Source organism: Suricata suricatta, chromosome 9 (genome assembly GCF_006229205.1).
Source record: "Suricata suricatta isolate VVHF042 chromosome 9, meerkat_22Aug2017_6uvM2_HiC, whole genome shotgun sequence".
Classification (NCBI taxonomy): Eukaryota; Metazoa; Chordata; class Mammalia; order Carnivora; family Herpestidae; genus Suricata; species Suricata suricatta.
In genome coordinates, this window is record NC_043708.1 from 44,794,489 (window position 1) to 44,815,334 (window position 20,846).

A 20,846-nucleotide genomic window follows, 5' to 3' on the forward strand; every position below is an offset into this window, starting at 1 on the left:
GTGTGTGCTGTCCTGTAAAGCTGCTAGTTAATGCTTAACAGAAAAGGCCTCATAATTATTCTTGGGGCGCTTGGCCAGTAGAGCAGGCGACTCTTGATCTCAGAGTCATGAGTTCAAGCCCCACTTTGGGCAGAGAGGTGTACTTTTATTTATTTTTTTTAATGTCTTTTATTTATTTTTGAGAGACAGAGAGAGACAGCGCGAGCAGGGGAGGGTCAGAGAGAGAGAGAGACACAGAATCTGAAGAAGGCTGGAGCTCTGAGCTGTCAGCACAGAGCCCGACGGGGGGCTCAAACCCACGAACTGTGAGATCATGACCTGAGCCGAAGCCGGCCGCTTAACCGACTGAGCCACCCAGGCGCCCCGAGAGGTGTACTTTTAAAAAAGTCACTTATTCTTACTAAAACATTATTCGTATACATTTAGCAACTTAAAAATCCCAAATACCGTAATATTTAAGGAGCTGAATGATATTCAAACAGCACAATATCAGACTTGTGGGATGGTGTTTTTTGATAATATCCTTTTAACAGGACCCTTTCCTTCTCTTCAGTGAAGTTTTGTGAGGACTGCAAACTGCATTATACCGCTTTTCTATACTAGATTTGACTCTTTTGCTCCACTTCAAACAATTATTGGACAATAAAAATTTGCTTCCCAATTTAAAGATTCCAAAACAACAAAATTCGGCATGTTAAGATACCATAAAATGAGAGATGCCTGTATTGACTTGGGATTTCTTAAGGTGAATTTGACCGTTTTAATAATTTTTTTATCACAGGATGTGAAGTTACCCCAGATGTAAACATTTCAGGCCAAAAATTTAACATTAAACTCCTGATTCCAGTTGCAGAGGGCATGAATGAAATCTGGCTTCGTTGTGACAATGTAAGTTTTCCAATAAAAGCATGAACTTCAATTTTCTTTGATTCCCTAGAGCGTTTATACTCAGAGGACCCATCATGTGATACATTTCATATTTGAGTATTTCTTTTCAACAGGAAAAACAGTATGCACACTGGATGGCAGCCTGCAGATTAGCCTCCAAAGGCAAGACCATGGCAGACAGTTCTTACAACTTAGAAGTGCAAAATATTCTTTCCTTTCTGAAGATGCAGCATTTAAACCCAGATCCTCAGTTAATACCAGAGCAGATCACAACTGACATAAATCCTGAGTGTTTGGTGTCCCCTCGCTATCTAAAAAAGTACAAGAACAAGCAGGTATTTGATTCATTTGACTTCCTCTCTTCTCTTCTAGTATGATTTTGTACGTGTACTTTAAATATAGTTTCCCCTTTTAACACTTTGTAGCCTTGATAATGGTCTTAATTTCTCATCCAGTGGCTAGAATGTAAAATAGGATGCAGAAAGCCTTCAGTTTGATCATTTAAAAAAAATGTTTATCATTTTAATAGGACAGACCATAAGGCAAAATAGTTGGAAGCATATATATTCTACACACCCTCACCCTAAGGAAACCACTCTGTTAACAGGGTTGTTCTTTCAGGGAACTGAAATGGTGTGGATGCTTTGAGTCCTTAATTCACGTAGTTTCATTCCTTACATACGTGTAGCATACAGCACAGTCAGCATTTCCCGACGAAGTCTAGAGCAATCTTCTCACTGACTTTGCCAGCTTTGGAGATAAACTTTGCAAGGGTAGAGATAGTCTACATTTTAACACTGTCTTTTCTTAACAGTCAAAAACCTAAACCAAGATTTGCGTGATGTGTGACAGAGTTTGGTAAATTTTGATTGAAATTCACTGCTTTTCTTCACTTGGTTTAGAATTCTCTCCCTGGTAATTAATACCATAAAAGGATTGCTATTTAGGAAAATGATTCTTCAGTACGACATAAAAGGTTCTTTGCAGGGGAATTTCACTTGGGATAGCCCCCAGTATTCTCTACACCAAACATCAGGCCATAAAAGGCAAAGGCTTCAGTCTGAGGTGGGGGGTGAGGAAGACCTTTAAAATAAATATTTCAGTTCTATCTAGTTTCATTTTTATCTCTGTTAAAGAATTATTTTAAAACATTACTGAAAGGGCCCAGTGAAATACCCAGAACACTTATTAATTCTTAACTTTAAATACAATGTGTATCTTAAGCATTTGGTAGTCACTTAGCTAGAAACGTCCATAAGTTTTAATTACCAAGTCTTTGTCTTTAAGTTTCAGAGGTTGTGTAAGCTACATGGAAATTGTTTATCCCACAGTCCTTCAATGTGGGAGTAGTGAGGAATGGAGGAAATGCGGCCCCGGGGAGATTTGTGGAATGTAGAGTGTAAGTTAAAAAGGGAAAGTGAATCAAGTACTAATTTCACTTTTTATTCTTAAAATTTACTTGTAAAAAAAAAAATTCTTGTTTCTGAAGGTGGATTCATTTGCCTTCAAAGGCAAGGAGCAGTTTCAAATCTTAGGAAGCTTATTTCACTATAAGGGTCAGGAAAAAAAGATCTTAAAGTGGAACTGTGAAGATTGCCAAATGTTGGTTTAGCTTTCAGAGATGGGTCCTGAACCGTTTCCTCAGAAGCCTTTCAAATGATAGTTTTCCAACCGATTTCTCAGCTATAGATTGTCAAGTGAAAATTCTCCAGAGGACGAAAACAGGGAGTATTTGATTGTCTTCAACTGGTGGGGTGGCAGTTGTGTGGTCCGTGGTTAAGGATTCTTCCAGCCTTGTCTTCCTTGGCATTTTAGCAAACACACATTCTTTTGTAATCCTCCTTTCCCTAACTAACTTTACAGGTTGTTTCCAGAAGGTAGAGACCATGTTTTGCCCTGACACCTAGTAAGTAAGTGCCGACGGGCAGAAGTTCAGCTGCTTGTTGTGTGTCACATGCTCTACTAGCTGTTGGACACAGGGCTCAGTAATTGTTACACAGCACAGCGGTGTTCAGGAGGCCAGGAGAGTAAGGTCTGGGCCATGTGGCCCTTCATTCCTGTCAGGGCATATGCACAAGGTTTTCCTTTGGGCCCATCAATATAGAGATCTGTTATATATTTAATCTACTTTAAATCCCCCAAACTGTGTATTATTTAAACTTGCTTTATATGTCCTTATAGGACTGTGACTCCAAAAATGTGTTTTTACATTAAAAAAAAAAGTTGTTGTGTGTTTTATCCCTGTTAATACAAACTGAAACAGCCTACTATGTGTATGGCCACCATTCCTAGTGTAGTGTACAGCATCTCTTCATTTTCCCTTCCAGGAAAAAAGCTGCAAAAAACAGATGGTAATTGAGGCGGTTGCTTTTCTTGTGTAAATAAACAAACAGTATGGTCACTGCACTTATTTTATGCCTTCAACTTATTTCTGAAAAGTGGTGCATGGGTCATACATATGATGATTCAATCTGAAAACATTGAAGGTTTTTGAATATTAATTTTGATTTGCTACTAAAATCATTAGCTCTACCCTAACCAGTAAGAACTGGTACGTGAGCAAGGAAAGGGTATTTGCTCTTTTTTATTTTTCCCTACAAATTTCTACCCATAATTTTAGTAACACTTAACAATCTAAAATAATATGGAAGTGTTTCTCAGTATTCTAAGTGAAAAGTAATCGCTGCTTTCTCGTTTTCATTTTCATGCTTGCATTTACTTTGCTTGGTTTCCACCTGAAGTAATTTTTTTGCATGGTGTTTGGCTGGAATTTTGGTTTGCAGGTTACCGCAACTTTTTCTTTGCTTCATTGCCATTTTTTCTGATTGCCTTTTTTTTTCTTTCTGCTTCCTTTTTCTTTCCTCGCATTGCCATCTACAGCCAGGCTATATAAGAGATTTGGTAAGTCCTCCATATTTAAAAAAAAAAAAAGAAAAGAAAGAAAAAAGAAAAGGGAAAAAAGTAAATACATAAAATATTTAAAGCCCTAGCTATAGTTCCCCCGCCCCACCCACCATGGATTAATTTCCTTCCACTCTTTGTGGGAGTAGTCATCTCAAAGTGAGTATAATTAAAAGTTAACTTTTCTAATGGTACCTTTAGAATTTAAAAAATCTTTATGGTAGTTTCCAGTACTTTAAAGGTGCTAATAAATAGTCCGCTAGGAATTTATATTCCAGGTACTCATTCTGATACTGTGTCTTGGTGCTAGATTTAAAACTCATGTACAGGATTAGAACATGTGCTTTTATAAAAACAGCAATATATGTGTGTGTCCTTGGAATATGTCTCGAGAGTGGTAGTTATTACTCCTAAATATAGTACTTCTTGTTTCTGGATATATGGAAACTGAAATTAAAAGGAAATACAACAAAGTTTATTTTGAAGAGTGATTATTTAACTAATTCCAACTCTCTGTGGGGTGGGGCACATAGTGCAGTTTTTTATTTTTGGTTTTGATCCTGCCATGAGAGAATATTGTCTGATGGTAAAGGTGATGTCTAATCATGTTTAGATAACAGCGAGAATCTTGGAGGCCCATCAGAACGTAGCTCAGATGAGTCTGATTGAAGCCAAGATGAGATTTATTCAAGCATGGCAGTCGTTACCAGAATTTGGCATCACACACTTTATTGCAAGGTCAGTGGTTCTGCTAAACACCTATGTATAAATCTTAATCTGTACCTTTTTGCTTAATCTATTTCAGTTAAACATTTAAAATACAGAGATCCATTTAGCAGTTTTACAGTAAAATGTAAAGAATATTAAAATATATTTTCTACTGTAATTTTTACATTAAAAATTCAGAGTGATTGGGGTATCTGGGTGGGTGGCGCAGTCAGTTGAGTGTCCAGCTCTTAATTTCAGCTCAGGTCACGATCCCAGGATTACAGGATCGAGCCCAGGATTGGGCTCCATGGTGAGCCTGAAGCCTGCTTAATTAAGATTTTCTCTCCCCCCCCCCCAAAAAAAATTCAAAATGATTACATTTCTATTTTTACTTTATATAAATAAGACTATCACTTTTTTGAGAGTTAAAGAGTACATCTTAAAAACAGGCTTAGTCATTTAAGCATCTGACTTTGACTCAGGTCATGATCTCACCATTGGTGAGTTCGAGTCTAGCATTGGGTGATTTCCACTTCTCTCTCTCTCTGCCCCTCTCTCACCTGCACCATCTATTAAAAAACAAAATAAAACTGAGCAACATGTCCTTCAACCCCCAACATGTTTTTAAATATTTATTATATTTAATACTATAGGTTCCAAGGAGGGAAAAAAGAAGAACTTATTGGAATTGCATATAACAGACTGATTAGGATGGATGCCAGCACAGGAGACGCAATTAAAACATGGCGTTTCAGTAACATGAAACAGTGGAATGTAAACTGGGAAATAAAAATGGTAAGCTAGAGGCAGGCACCTGGATGATTCTTAAAGCGTCTGACTCTCAGTTTTGGCCCAGGTCATGATCTCATGGTTTGTGAGATGGAGCCCTGCACTGGGCTCTGCACTGTTAGCACGCAGCCTGCTTGGGATTCAGTCTCTCCCTCCCTTCCCCTCCCCTGCTCATGCACATGTGCGCACTCCCTCTCTCTCAATATAAATAAATGGTAAGCTAACAATGTTACTTGGATTAATATATAGCCCTTCTGGGGCACCTGGGTGGCTCAGTCGGTTAAGTGTCAATTTCAGCTGGGTCATGATCTCGCAGTTCGTGGGTTTGAGCCCCACATTGGGCTCTGTGCTAACAGCTCAGAGCCTGGAGCCTGCTTCGGATTCTGTTCTCTCTGCTCCTCTCTCTTAAAAATGAATAAAATTAAAAAAATTTTTTTTAATATAGCCCTTCTGCTAAAAATTAAGAATTGAAATGACTATAAATTCTATAGATCATTTGTACCATTATCTCTTAAAGTATAAAACATGGTTGGTTATTTATTTCCCACTTAAACTTGTCTTTCATAACTAGCCCAGTTATTAGAATTCTAAGACTATAATCTGCTTAGAAGGTTGTTTTCCTGTAATGCTAAATCCCTTTCCCTCCTAGTAGCAGCTGCTGTTTATTGAATGCCTCGTCTGTGCCAGTCACGCTAGATGTGTCTGTACTGTGCCCTGTTTCTAAATCTCACCACAGCTTTGTGTGGGGCGGTGGGCTTGTCCCTACTTTACAGATGAGGACACTCAAATTTAGAGGTCTGAGGGTGATGATTGGTGTGACCACACACTTCAGTCACAGAATCAGGATTCAAACTCAGATCCTCAGGGGCGCTAAAACCTGGCACAGCTACTGTTACGGCAGCACGCCCCCAGCCTTGAAGTACATAACTGTCGTTTAAACAATCTTTTACTGATAAGCTGTGTGTTTTAGGATCATTAGGTTTGTTGTATCACTTCCTATTACTGCACAGAATCTTCATATTTCTGAAATACAGTAGCATCCCTCACTTTTCTGTGGGTACCCCTGATCCAGAAGCAGATGGCCCAGCCTCCTCCTGATGTACTGTAGTACCTAACACTGTGTCACAGCACCTATGTCCTATACTTCATCTCGCCACAGAGGCGTTTTGTCATTCTCATTATCACAGGGGTGGGTAGGGTACAGTACACCCTGTTCAGAGAGAGAGAGACCATATTCACGTAACTTGGGTATAGCATATTGTTGTAATTCTATTAGTTATTGTTAATCTCTTATAGTATCTATTTCATAAATTAAACTAATCTGTAAAGGAAAGAAAAGCATAGTATATATAGGGTTCAGTACTAACCATGGTTTCAGGTATCCACTGAGGGTCCTGAAATATATTCCCCATGGATAAGTTGCTACTGTATTCAAACACGATACCTAAAAGTTAAATATCTGAAGCAAATATTAAATTAAATGCAGAAAGTGGGTTTCTCCCAGGCCTTGAAGAGAGACATTCTCACTAATTGAATCACCAGAGACCATTTGGGAACATCATGACCCAACCCCTTTGCATTCAGTCTTCCTTTTCAGAAAAATAAAAAGGAGTGGGGGAGGGGCTAGTCAACTTGTATTCTTTTGTAACTGAAGGCATTATTAGTTTAGGATAAAAAAAAAAATGAGGGCCAACAAACAGCCTGTGATAGGGCAGACATGAAATAGCCCAGCAGCGTCACTTGTGCCTAACATCATGGACATCTACTGGGACTGACCGTTCCTTGTCTTTGTTCCAGGTCACGGTTGAGTTTGCAGATGAAGTACGACTGTCCTTCATATGTACTGAAGTAGATTGCAAAGTGGTTCATGAATTCATTGGTGGCTACATATTTCTCTCAACACGTGCGAAAGACCAAAACGAGAGTTTAGATGAAGAGATGTTCTACAAACTTACCAGTGGCTGGGTGTGAATAGAAATACTGTGTAATGAAACTCCATGGCCATAACAATATTTAACTTTGAAAGCTGTTTGTTATATGCTGCTTAATAAAGTAAGCTTGAAATTTATCATTTTATCATGAAAACTTTTTTGCCTTACCAGACCAGTTAACATGTGCACTAACAAGCACGACTATTAATCCGCTATCATGATACAGTATGTGGACTTGAATGTGGCACACATTCCGTAGGGCCAGGAATTGGAAACGGAAGTAGTGGGCAAGTCAGGAACAAAACATGACTGATTTAAGGTAGCCAAACTAAGAAACTCAAGCCATCTACTTTAAAGCTATCCAGGGCTTAAACTATATGAAGTCTATTTATCATGTTTAATGCATGTGTTTTAATGTATGTTTAATTTGATCATGTGTATTAAAAATACCTACTTTCTGGTAGCCATTGATTCCCCATCCCTCACTCCCATCCCCAAATAAATCAGGCCTGTGGGAGATGTCTGATATTCAGTAATGTCATTGTTTGACCTTGAAGGAAAATGCTGTCGGTCCCTTATGCTTGGTTTGTTTTTGTCCTTGAATAAGCATGTATGTATATTGTCTTGTGTTTTTACTTTCACACCCTGTTGTATTACAACACTTTTAGTATTCACCAGCACATTCACTGTCTGCCTAAAATAATGCAACTTTTGCATTACAATATGAAGTAAAGGTCTATGAAGTATGCATTTTGTGTAACTAATGTACAAACACAAATTTTATAAATTGTACAGTTTTTTAAAAAACTACTCACAACTAGCAGATGTCTTAGATGTAGCATCTTTGCATTAATTAAATGCCTTTAAAATATAATTAATGTGCAGTTTTCATATCTGCTAAATTAAGAATGACTTCATTATAGTCATGATTTGCCACAATGTCCTTAACTCTAATGCCTGGACTGGCCAAGTTCTTCTCTGTTGCGCTGTTACAGTCCGCAGTGGTGCTACAGTCACAATTCCTAGCTCACGTAACCCAAGAGGGGGCCGGGAGGGGTGGATTACCAGTATTGTCCAATAATCCATGGTTTAAAGACTGTATAAATGCATTTTATTTTAAATAAAAGTAAAATCTTTTATTTATGTTTCTTTTTGTACTTTGCGTTTTTACTGATTATAGAGCATTAACTGTAGAAATGAACTCTTGCCTTTTGGGGGCACTTTGCCTACACCTTATGTTAATGAGAACAACACGCTGGTATTCCAGAGTATCACCAGATAGTTGATACTTACTCTCTAGGATAGATTTTCCACCCTGTCATTTTTTGTTCTACTTAAAAATGAACTGCATAATATTTAAATATTAGAAGTATAAATAGAAATATGACAGGTGAACAGAAATGGTTGACTTGGGCAGAATTTGTTTTAAACAGCAAAATGACTCCTGGTCTAAAAGACCACAACTCACATGTGTAAATTTGCTCCCTGTGGCTACTGCTATTATATCATCATTCAGATGCAAAACTTCATTCCTGGACTTTTGCCTTTATCTCTTGCATTTAATCAGGACAGTCTGGCTGACTTTTCCCTCAGGCAAACGTTTGTCACTGCTATCACGGACACCTGAATTCAGGTCTTTGTCCTGGGCCTGCCCCGATGCCAAGGCCTCTAGAAGCAAAAGTTCGTATCACCTTTTCCATGGCTTTTCTTTGTACTCTAAGGCCAGGCAGGTCCTAACAATCCTTGTTGCAAAATAGAAGGGCCCCTTCCCATTAAAACATTTAAATAATGTATTCCCTTTTCTCATCTTAAATACAGGTCACCAACTTGTATAGTCACTTGGTAAAAACCCTGAAATAGATTTAGACAAAGGGATCTCCTGATTGCTGGTTTTTCTGTCTCAGTTTTGCCCCGCTTGCCATCCTGGCGATTTCGACGTTAATTCAGCCCCAGCACAGCACTGGCTATCTGTCACCCTGATGACCTTGGTTGACTACTGCTGAACAGCCAAAGTCCCCAGGCAGGTGCTAAGAGGCCTCGTACCCCAGCCCACATTGTTCTCATCTTCCAACAGTCTTCATCCAAACTGAGTGGGCCACGTTCTCTGGACACACTTTACACTCGCCCATCTCCATGACATTCCACAGACTTCCTTCCACTCTCCCACCTGTTCCAATCCCATCTTGCTAGGTTTTAAAAATTTTAGGAAATGCTCAAGGGTTCTTTCTTCCATAAACACCTCTAAGTTTCTTTGCAGCCAAAACTTTTCTTACTTGTGAACACCCATTGAATTTGGTCCTTTTTGGAACTCAAGAGCAATCATCCTTCTTAGTACTACTGCCCATGATGATAAGCTACTCCCTTAAGGACTGGGTCTGAGCCTCATTGTTTCCACCTAGGATCAGATTATACATATCTGTTCACTGAGTATAATGATGGCTACTTTGGAAATCAAGGAATTAATGCAACTTAGAATTCTTACAGCCTCAACATGATTTAGTATGGAGGAAACAAATACAGTTTTTGCACACCAGCTATGCGTTAGGAGGCGTGCTAAGTACTTCAATATACAGTCTCTTCTAAAGAGTCACACAACCCATCATTTTCTAGACGAGAGGCTACAATAATTCTCCCAGCTATAATAAATTCGTGCGAAGGGAGAGCTAGAAAACTCTGGAACCCACACATTTCCTTCTTCCTAACCAGTAGTGTTAAACCCTTCATGAATCTTGAGGAATTCCACCGGGAGTAGTCCCTCTACAGAAAGACATCAGTCCCTGAAAAGCTTCAGGCCAGGCCCGGGCTTCCAGAGACAACTTTAGGTTTCTGCTCTGCGGCTGTTTCACGGAAACATGAAGGCACTGGGGACAGGAGACCTACCAAGCTCTCTTCCAACTCCGTTTTTCTTAAATCAGCAAGTTAGAGACCTGATCATGATGTAGTTAATCAGTAATTTTAACTTGGTACAAATTATTTTTTACATAACCTGGAACGTCAAAGGTCAGGGATCTAGAGACCTGAACTTACTTTGTTTTTCAGCTTTACCAAAGTAAAACTGACAAAACTGTTAGGATATTTAAAGTGGACATATGGTGATTTGGTGTGTATATATATACACACACACACACATTAAAGGATCATCATTAATTATTACTAGAAACACCAAAGAGATACAAACTTTGTAGATGAAAAGCCACCTGGCGATTCTTAACCCTCTATTCTTAAACTGAAAAGCAACAGTGTGGCGGACTGTACCTTTTGGATTCTGTATAACATAGTTTTTGTTCTTTTTTTGTTGTTGTTAAAAGTCCTTATAAATCAAAACCGCAATAACACCACACACTTGTCAAAATGGCTAGATTCAAAAATACAAGACACAAGTGTTGGTGAGGAGGTGGAGAAAAAGGGACCCTCACGCACTATTGGTGGGAACGCAAACTAGTGCAGCCACTGTGGAAAACAGTATGGAGGTTCCTCAAAAGTTTTTAAATACTAATCCCATATGATCCAGTAATTCCACTACTGGGTATTTACCCAAAGAAAATAAAAACAATATTCTAAAAGAATACTGCCCTTATGGTTACTGCATCATTACTTATAATAGCCAAGCTATGGAAGCAACCGAAGTGTCCATCTATAGATGAATGGATAAAGAAAATGCGGTGTACACACACACACACACACACACAGTGGAGTGTCACTGTGCCTTAATAGATGGCATTTTGCCTTTTGCAACAGCATGGACAGACCTAGAGAGTATAATGCTAAATGAAGTAAGTCAGAGAAAGACAAATACCATATGATTTCACTTACATGTGAAATCTAAAAAACAACGGAAATGAATAAACAAGCAGAAACAGACCCATAAATACAGAGAACTGATGGTTGCCAGAGGGAAAGGAAGTGAGGGATGGGCAAAATGGATGAAAGAAAGGAGAGAGAGGCTTCCAGTTATGGAGTCACGGGGACGAAGGGTGCAGCCTAGGGAATACAGTCGGTGGCACCGTAACAGCGCTCTGTGGTGACAGACGGCAGTGATGCTGGTGAGCACAGCATAATGTACAGACTTGCCAAGTCACTGTGCTGTACACCTGAAGCTAACATGGCATTGTGTGTCAGCCATACTTCAAACAAAACAAAGAAAAAGCCTTACTAAGTGAGGTGCTTTTAATTTTTTTTTAAATGTTTTTATTTATTTTTGAGAGAGAGACAGTGTGAGCAGGGGAGGGTCAGAGACAGAGGGAGGCACAGAATCTGAAGCAGGCTCCAGGCTCTGAGCTGTCAGCAGAGAGCCTGACTCAGGGCTCGAACCCACGAACCATGAGATCCTGACCTGAGCCGAAGTTGGACACTTAACCTACTGAGCCACCCAGGCGCCCCATAAGGTGCTTTTTAATTAGTTACCAGTCAGTGATGTAATGGGGTCAGACCAACCTGGGTTTCTGACTTTTAATTTATCTGGAAGAAATCCCACACACAGTTAAAGAAAAATGTTTAAAGTACCCATCATTATACCTACATTGATTATAGTAGTTTCCCAGTGAAATGTTAGGTTTTTAAACTCAAAATGTGTTCTGTTCCTCTAAGACGCATTCCTTTCATAACTGTTTCTACCTTCTATAATTAAGTTTGACAAGGTCTGCCGCTGGTTTTAGACTATCACTTAAGACATGGTAACATCTTCATTGCTTTGAGAATTCCTAAGGGAACAGGGCTTTCTGAATTCAGCCCTTCGTGACAGCATCATCACTGATCCTTACTGAAGTCTTTCCTACACGCATAACCCTGCTCAGCTGCCATCCGTGCTCTGCTTTAGTCTTAAAAAAAATCCTGTCACACCCGCATCCCCAAAACGTTTCTGCAGCTACTGCAGCCATTCCCCTTTTGGTGGCTCTACAGAGCATGGAGAAGGCAAGGACGCACCGTACTATGTGGGCACAGACCTACAGGCATGGTACAATAATAATTTGGTCAATTTTTTTAAAGGTTTATTTTTGACAGAGACACAGTGTGAGTGGGGGAGGGGCAGAGCGAGGGAGACACAGAATCCAAAGCAGGCTCCCAGCTCGGAGCTGTCAGCACAGAGCCCAATGTGGGGCTTGAACTCACAAATCGTGAGATCATGACCTGAGCCAAAGTGTGACACTTAACTGACTGAGCCACCCAGGTGCCCCATAATTTGGCCAATTCTTAATCTGCTGATAAAGGCCCAGTCATCTCTACACAGTAATATCCAGGAAGAAGTTGTTTACTGAAAGCTCTGGGCTCTTGAACAAATTAACTGCATCTTTATCTGTTTGAATCGCTTTGGTTTGGCAGCTCAAGAATGGGGGAGGTGGTAGAGAGTGACAGGAAATGGGAAATTTTCAATCTGGGTAAAAGGAATGAAATTCTCAGAGTGGACTGCAGAGCCACCCAGAACAGGAAACAGAGTAGCAAAAAAAGCCTTATCTGGTGACCTTATTTCCCACTGTGCTGATTCTTCTCTGGCTTTCTCTGCTTTATTTAATAAACAACACCAAGTTCCCAGGCTGAATGTATACATTAAAATCCTCTGTTCCTTTACTAAACAGCTACCAGCACACATACGCTCCTAGCTGAGTTTCCCTTTTGACATTTGTGCATGGGCCTGCATATTACTAAAAAATATAAGCACTTAAAATAATTTGAGACCATTATTTCATGAAATCTAATTATAGTCTCATGTGGCTTCATTGGCCAGGCATTATCTGCATTACTGCTCAGGGAAGTGGTCCAAGTCCAACGTTAATTAAATCTGTGATAAAAACAGCACAACCAACCAAACAAGTTTACCATACCTGTATTAATACGGTTTGTAGGTAAAGAAAACACTTTTTAAGAGCACAAATTCTCACCTCAAATCTAAATTTTGTGAGTTTTATTTTTATGACCAAAATAAAAGTCAGGTAAATATATTTTCTCTCAGGTTTACTGATCAGAATATCTAAACCTTATTTCTATCTTCCTTGCCTAATTATAAATTCAGTTAGCTCTTCAAGGGAACATCTGAAAATCACATTTCTTCTAATCTAGGAGAGCAAAGGGCCAAAACGCTCCTAAAGACCAACAGGCGAGGAGACAAACCTCACCAGACGGCAGAAAGTCACGTCACACTGGCCCTCGGTGTGTGCTGGCTCCGGGGTGAGTGAAATAACCGTTGTCCAAAGAGGGGCTCCAGAGGCTCCCCAGGAACGGTGCTGCTGATTATCTTTATGAAACAGAGGAATTTGGAGCACATGTACATGGATGTAGTGTCCAAATCAATTCCAAATGAACTGCAGACTTAAATGTGCAAAGAAAAACCAAAACTTTTAAAAGATGACAGAAGAGAGCATATTTATGTGACACTGAGAAAGATTTTTGTGTCTGAACGAGGCATGAGAAGTACAAGCTAATTGAGAACTATAAAGACGTAAAATGTAAAAAGGCAAATCAAGCTGACAGAAGGTATTTGTAACGCAGAATGGACAGAGGGTTATCATCTAGAACAGAAATGCACACACCTGCTCAGTGATGAAGCCAAAAGAAAAACGGACAAAACACGAGAATGGGTACTTCTTGAAAGAGGAAAAGTGAATGGTCAGTAAGTCTAAAAAACTGTTCAAGTTCACTGGTATTCCAGAAAATGGGAGAAAAAAATACAAATTTTAAATACATTTAAAATGCAGTTTCACATGTACCATATCAGTAAGAGTTTCAAAGTGTGACAATGGCCAGTGTTGGCTGGGACACGGGAACCCTGGAATATTGTTGTTGGTTTGGGCATAAATCAGAAGCAAACGCTTCAGAAACACTTTCCATCATCTGATAGAATTAAAGGTAAATCCTGCGGCCTTGCAGGTCCAGCCCCGGTCTGACACACCCTGGAGAAGCCTTGCATGGGCCCACGGGAGGCGCGCACAAGAACTGATGCATCGCAGACCTACTTACAATAACAAAAACCTAGAAACAAATGTCCATCCGAGTAGAATAAGTTGTAAGACAGCCATAAAATGGAAGCAAAATAGTGGTGAATAAGTTCTAGTACACAGACAACATGGATGAGCCTCAACCCAAGGCTGAACCAAAAGTTTAGCTGCAGAACACACAGTATGATTAAAGCTGAAAAAATGTGCAAGATTTCTGAAACACTGAAAAAAAAAAGGAAATGGCAAATATTTTCCTCTTGTATTGGAGAGGAAAGCTGCATTTTTAAAAGATAGATTGTTGGTGATTCTAAAGTTCAGTGTGCCACTAAAAATCACTGTGACCTACTGGGAATACGGGGGTCTTGCTCTTGACCACCGAACAGCTGCCACTCTGCTTCTGGTACACTTCCCTAGGTCTGGACTAGATCAGCACGTGAGTCTGCCCCTGCTGCCAAGTGACTCGCTAATTGGCTGGCTGTTTGGCTGCCCTAGTTCAAGAAGGGAGCTAATGAGCCCAGGGCCAGGGGTTCAGTCCCCTTGTGGGTCAGCTGGCTTTGCTCTGTTTCATGCTCACAGGCCACGCCATTATTCTGTAAATGTGCAGGGTTAGTCACCAGAGGGACTGGGTAAGAAGGGAAGAACAGATCCATCAGCTCAACTAGAGAATCAACTTTAAGCTCAAGGCTCTGGTCAGTATACACAAGACGGCGTCGTTTCTCATAAGCAGTTGTGAAGATGTCAACCCAAATTGTATTAAACTATCGGGGTCACAGCAGAGGATCCACTGACCTGACTGACCCCTTCTCCTGCTGCCTGGATTAGTAGAGAAGATGTTCCCTGTACTTACAGAAAGTGCTATAGAAGGACGTGCCTTCTGTAAGCTAACTCTATGAGAGAGGAATTCTGAACAAGATGTTGATTCTTCGGAAATTAGGCTTTCATGATTTGAGAGTGCCTTATAAACAAATGAACATGAAATCAACAGGATGGGAAATGTAGATAAAAACCATTGCTATGTGGCAGAATAATCTAGGAACTGTCTGGAGTCTATTTTGATTTGTTTTAAAAATGTCCCTGGTTGGGGCGCCTGAGTGGCTCAGTCGATTGAGCATCGGCTTCGGCTCAGGTCATGACCTCATGGTTCGGGGTTCGAGCCCTGCATCAGGCTCTGTGCTGACAGCTAGCTCAGAGCCTGGAGCCCGTCTTCAAATTCTGTGTCTCCCTCTCTCTCTGACCCTCCCCTATTCCCACTGTCTCTGTCTCTCAAAAATAAAAAAGAACATAAAAAAAATTGTCCCTGGTTTATACAGAAACTACCAGATAAGGAGTGATTACAGGTAGGTAAAACGGTTAGAAGACTTTTCTAAAAAAATCAGGAAAGCTATTTCAGGGCAGCTTCAACGAGAAAGGGAAAGGCACCCAGTAGTTATCATGGACTAAGCGAGACCTGTATACATGTTTTCCTACAAGGGGACATTTTTAAAAGCCACCTTTTGTTCTGGGGTGGACAGGACCAGTTGATCTGAACCAAAGATGGCGAAAAGGAAGCTAGCTCTTCAAAAATAGCCTCAACAGGAAAGAAACTCATTTAACAAGAGCACAGAACAGGCAGAAAATAGACAGTTTTGAGGTCATCTTTGTCACTCAGGTTTGACTTTTATTCCTAAATCTCCAACTCAAGAAATAATTTTGTATAATCAGTCTATGTCTTCACACAAGTTTTGCAAAAGCTTCAGTTTCAGGTATTCTCAAAAGAGGCCTATCTCCGGGCGCCTGGGTGGCTCAGTTGGTTAAGCGGCCGACTTCAGCTCAGGCCATGATCTCATGGTTCATGGGTTCAAGCCTCGTGTCAGGATCTGTGCTGACAGCTCAGAGCCTGGAGCCTGTTTCTGATTCTGTGTCTCCCGGTCTCTCTGACCCTCCTCTGCTCAACACTCTGTGTTTCTCTCTCAAAAATAAATAAACATTTAAAAAAAAAAAGAGGCCTATCTTGTCCTAAATGTGTTATCTCTCTTTTTTTGATTGGACTTTAGTCTCGTTTCAGTGCTCCAAGTAGGCCTCTAGCGGGAGTTTAGAAACTTCCTCTTGCTTTCTCATAAATTGTGTGGAAAGCAACCACATAATGAAGAGTAAATACTTTCTCATTATTCGTAGCGGGAGGCTGGAACGAAGTTCCATGCAATGCCCTGTCCAGACCTTTCTGTACTGTAGAGGGAGGTCTACCCTGCCAACATGACTCGTCACATGCCCAAATCCCTCCTATGAGGATCTTTAAAGAGGGAACTGGACAGATGTTTTCTTTAATCGTCACTAGTTAAGACAAATTTGTGGAATGCAGATCTTCTAGTTTTGTTTGCTTTTTTTTTTTAAGGCAAACAACATGAATTAACATTGTTTCCTCTACTCCCAAGAACTGCCTGAGATCAAACCATGTGGTATCTAAACAAAAAACGACTTCTAAACCTATGAGATTTAATTATAAACCTTACTCTTGATTTATATTCTAAGCAATCATGCTAAGAGGCTGTGCTCCATAAAGCCCAGGGCATAGTCTTTTGCAATCTGTTAGGCAACTATTTTTAAAAGGGAGTGGGGAGGGGAGATGTGTATAATAACTATTTGGCACACAATTAATTGAGTTCTCTAAGTAAGAGGTCAAAAATCCCGGGAGGCCAGTCAGCTCACTTTGTTCTGAGACTTGCACATTCAGATGTGCTCCTCAGGGAGGCAGGTAAAGCTGATTCATGGTTGACTATTCTTTTGAGAAATGGAAGACACATTTCTGGAGAGCTGGAAACCAAAATGCACTGCCAAAGCAGAAGATGGAGAAGCAGAAGGCAAGAAGCTATTATCTGTCTAATAAATCTAGTATCCTGAGCACTCAGAAGGAGAATAGCATATTAAGGGCCCAGAGATGAAAGACTCTTACAATCATGCAAGATGGCACATGTACATGAGAAGTCAGGTACACGCCACATGGCCATGTGTGACTAAGTGCCAAGGGAGCAATGGAGGTGATGAGTGCTCCTGGGTCACAGAATGTCGGGGAACTGAGCAGCCCCAGAAAACTGCTTGACGGAGGGGACCACAGTGGAGAGGGCTTGAAGGATGGAGAGAGAAGCGCAGGGGGAGGGCAGGAAGGCAGGAAGGTTGGGAGGTCAGTGAGAAAATCCCAGTCCTAACATGAGGAAGCAGTAGGTGCTCAATAAATATTTGTGAAAATATTTAATGCCCCCCAATTTTTTAAATATGTAATCCCTGAATATTTTGTCCCTCAAAGAGTGTTTTTTTTTTTTTTAGAAAAAGAAACTGATTAAAATACTTAGCCAGATCCTGTGAAATAATTTAGTATGTGTTTGAGTTATTTAAATGAAGCTAAATTAAGCCAACTGTTTCAGAAGTACAGACGGGGAAGCCAGAATGTGACAGAGACAAGCTTCTGAAAATCATCCCGAGGAAACACAGAAGTGTGAAGGTCGGCTATAACTTTAATTAGCATCAATTCTTGTATTATTAAAAAGCAGGGGAGAAACAAAGATGAGAAAGCAACAAAAAAAGTTTTACAAAAGTACAAGATAAAGGAGTTTAACATATTGAAGCTTCCAAGAACAAGATGCCAACGAAGACCCATGGGAAGTCCAATTTCCATTTTAAAAGATGCTCCTTACATTTGGGGATGAGGACTGGGAGGGCCAGAAACAGACTGAGCTGTGAGCACGTCCTCAGGGGAGGTCTGAAGGGAAGGAGAGAAGTCACCCCCACCCGGCAAGACTGCTGAAGCGTGGGAATCTTGGCCACACGGTGAGGGGTGTGCGGAGAACTTCGACCCTGAGCAGATGTGCCTAAATCTGCTTTTCTGAAACAGAATACATTGTGGTGCTCAGAGAAACTTCCGTAAGGGATTTGGAAACATTCTCACCACAACTAAGTCTTCAAAGCCAGCTCTTTCCGGCAAATTACATTTAGGTCCCCTAAAGAAAAATAACACCAGCAAGCTCACACTACAACCAACACTACATGAAGCAAGAAAGAGAGACCAGTGGAGCCCTTCCCATTGGACAGGGCCCACACTCGGGACCACAAGCTACTTATGATTTTCCAAGTTATCTCCCAGAACTAGAACTAAGAGGGCAGTGCTCATCGGTACCTCCCAGGGCCTATGAAGCGTTCCTTTAATGAATGAGGGAGAGAATTCCAGCCACACAGGGAAGGGTCAGCCTTTAGCAATGTGAAAACACGAAGGTGAAAGTTGCTAAGGGAAGGGACTCAGGGGAACCGTGCTCCAGGCCTGAGATTGAATATGGTCATATGCTTGCTTTTTTTTATTAGCCAGCTGTATGCTTGCTTTTTTTTATTAGCCAGCTGGGGACTATTTATTTTGCTATTTTTAGATCCAAAAATCCTAGACTTCTCTCCCTACTACTAGCTGTTTTGAAGTAGAAAATGGAGCCAATTTAAATACTAGCCCAAGCAAAACATCCCAGAGACAGGTGCCCGCAGAAGAAACAAATAATACAAATTCAAAAAACAAACAAAGAGGAAAACCAGATTTCAGGATTGTTTGTGTTACTGTTTTATGAGTTTTATGTTAGAAATTTGAAGATGGTCTCGTAGAGATAAAGTTAAGGTGTTAAATGTTAAGTTAAACCTGAAGCAGAAGAGTTCACTGCAAGGGCAAGAACCCTTTTGTAATTTCTTCTCAGCCACACCTTCCCTAGTGTAGCTCCATTGGGTTGATTCCCCAAATAGCAGGCACAGTCCCATTCAAATTAAATAGAAAACAAGTTAAATAAGAATAAATTTTGTAGAGTGATCTCTGCCACTTTTTCCCTCCACTAGTAATAGTAACCAACATTTGCTGAGCAAGAACTTGGCAAAGTATTTTACACATATTTCATCTCCCCGAAGCCTCACAAAGGGACTTGGCCTATGGAGAAATCAAGAAATTTTCTGAAAGCCACACAGCTAATAAATGGTTCCAAAGCTTGTGATCTTAAACCACCGCTGTTCTGCTCCATTAGTATGGATAATCGAGTATTACCCAAGAAAAGTACAGCAGCAAGAGCAATCCATGATCCATCCACCCAATTAACTTTTTATATTAAAAGAATTTTTTTAACATTTATTCATTTTTGAGAAACAGAGAAGGAGAGAGGGAGGGAGATGGTGAGCGGCAGAGAGAGGAGACACAGAAACAGAAGCAGGCTCCAGGCTCCACGCTGTCAGCACAGAGCAGGACGTGGGGCTCAAACCCACAAACCATGAGATCTTGACCTGAGCTGAAGTCAGATGCTTAACTGAGCCCCCAGGTGCCCCAACCTTTTCTATTTTATAAATACATTTTAAAACTTTTATTATAAAAAAATTCAAACACAGATAAACGTAAATGAAATAGCTCTCCCATGTACCTACCACACGATTTTAACAACTACCAGGATCCTGCTTGTCCCTGAACCCTTACCTCTACCAACTCCTTGCTCAACTATTACTGTTTACAGCTTTCTGAGCTAAATGTATCCGTACACTGAAATGCACAAATAGTTGTACCCTCTGACAAACGGATGCCTGCAGGTAAACCACACTCCCATTATAATTCAAAATATTTCCATCTCTCCAGAAAGTGTCCCATGTCCCTTCTCAACAAACGCCGCCCTCAGAAGAAACCGCTGTGTTTTTTTTCTTTTTTCTACCTTATTTTTACCTCTTCTAGAATTTCTATACATGAAATCATACAAAATGTCCTCTTGTATCTTGTTTCTCTGGCTCAGCATATTTTTGAGACCTATCCAATGTTGTTAAATATGATTAGTTCATTCCTAGTATGAATACAACACAATTTGTCTACCCTTCTCTACTGATCCACTTTGGGGATGTTTCTTTCCTGGAATTATTATAAAGACAGCTACAAGGAACATCCTTGTACATCTTTTTGTGAACATGTAGTTCATTTCTCTGAGGAGTACAATTTCTAAGTCAAAAGGTAGGTAAAATTGCTAATCTGAGAAACGCAAGAAATGAACATAGGGGAAGGGAAGGAAAAACAAAACACAGAGGGAAGCAAACCAAAAGAGGCTCTTCAATAAAGAGAACAAACTGAGGGTTGCTGGAGGGGAGGTGGGTGGCGGGGAAGGGGTGGGTGCATCAAATGGGGGATGGGCATGAAACAGACCACAGTAATGAAAAGTTTAAAAACGTAATATGTAATATGATGAGCTCTCAGTTACCTACCTCTGACTTAAAGAATTTATAACACATTTTTCCAGATTCATTTATACTGCACTTTGGATCGCAAGAGAATACAGTGCAGTAGATTTACTTTCTTACGTTCTGCTTGGGTTTGTTAAGCCTATGGATGAGAAGCAAATACACTAGAATCCTTTATTTCATTCCTTTAAAAAAAATAAATAAAGGGCACTTTTTAGGATGAGCACTGGGAATCAGAGATGAATCATCGGGTTCTACTCCGGAAGCCAAGACTACACTATATGCCAACTAACTTGAATTTAAATTAAAAAAAAGAAGGGGCGTAGGTAAAACTGCTAAACCTTTTCCCAAAGTGAATGTACTATTTTATATTTCCACTGGTAATGCAGAAGAGTTGCTTATTGCTGTTGTCAGTCTTTTCAATTTTAGCCATTTTAATGGTGTATAGCACTAGCTCATTGTGGTTTTAATTTGCATTTCTCTGATGAGTAATGAT

At 40.2% G+C, this 20,846-nt stretch overlaps 1 protein-coding gene across 6 annotated transcripts in view; it reads left to right on the forward strand.

Moving 5' to 3' along the window:
• The window catches only part of FERMT2 (fermitin family member 2), an 88,928-nt gene extending 80,564 nt beyond the window's left edge, over nt 1-8,364 (forward strand). For 2 of the 6 annotated variants that reach the window (XM_029952726.1, XM_029952728.1), the window contains 7 exons: nt 782-888; nt 1,002-1,223; nt 3,216-3,239; nt 3,769-3,789; nt 4,403-4,527; nt 5,151-5,292; nt 7,084-8,364. In XM_029952726.1, the coding sequence (XP_029808586.1) occupies nt 782-888; nt 1,002-1,223; nt 3,216-3,239; nt 3,769-3,789; nt 4,403-4,527; nt 5,151-5,292; nt 7,084-7,257 (815 nt within the window). In that variant the 3' untranslated portion in view covers nt 7,258-8,364. The remainder of the gene's footprint in view (nt 1-781; nt 889-1,001; nt 1,224-3,215; nt 3,240-3,768; nt 3,790-4,402; nt 4,528-5,150; nt 5,293-7,083) is intronic. The other 4 variants (XM_029952727.1, XM_029952730.1, XM_029952729.1 and 1 more) reach the window with 2 other exon arrangements.
• The last annotated feature ends 12,482 nt before the right edge of the window (nt 8,365-20,846 follow it).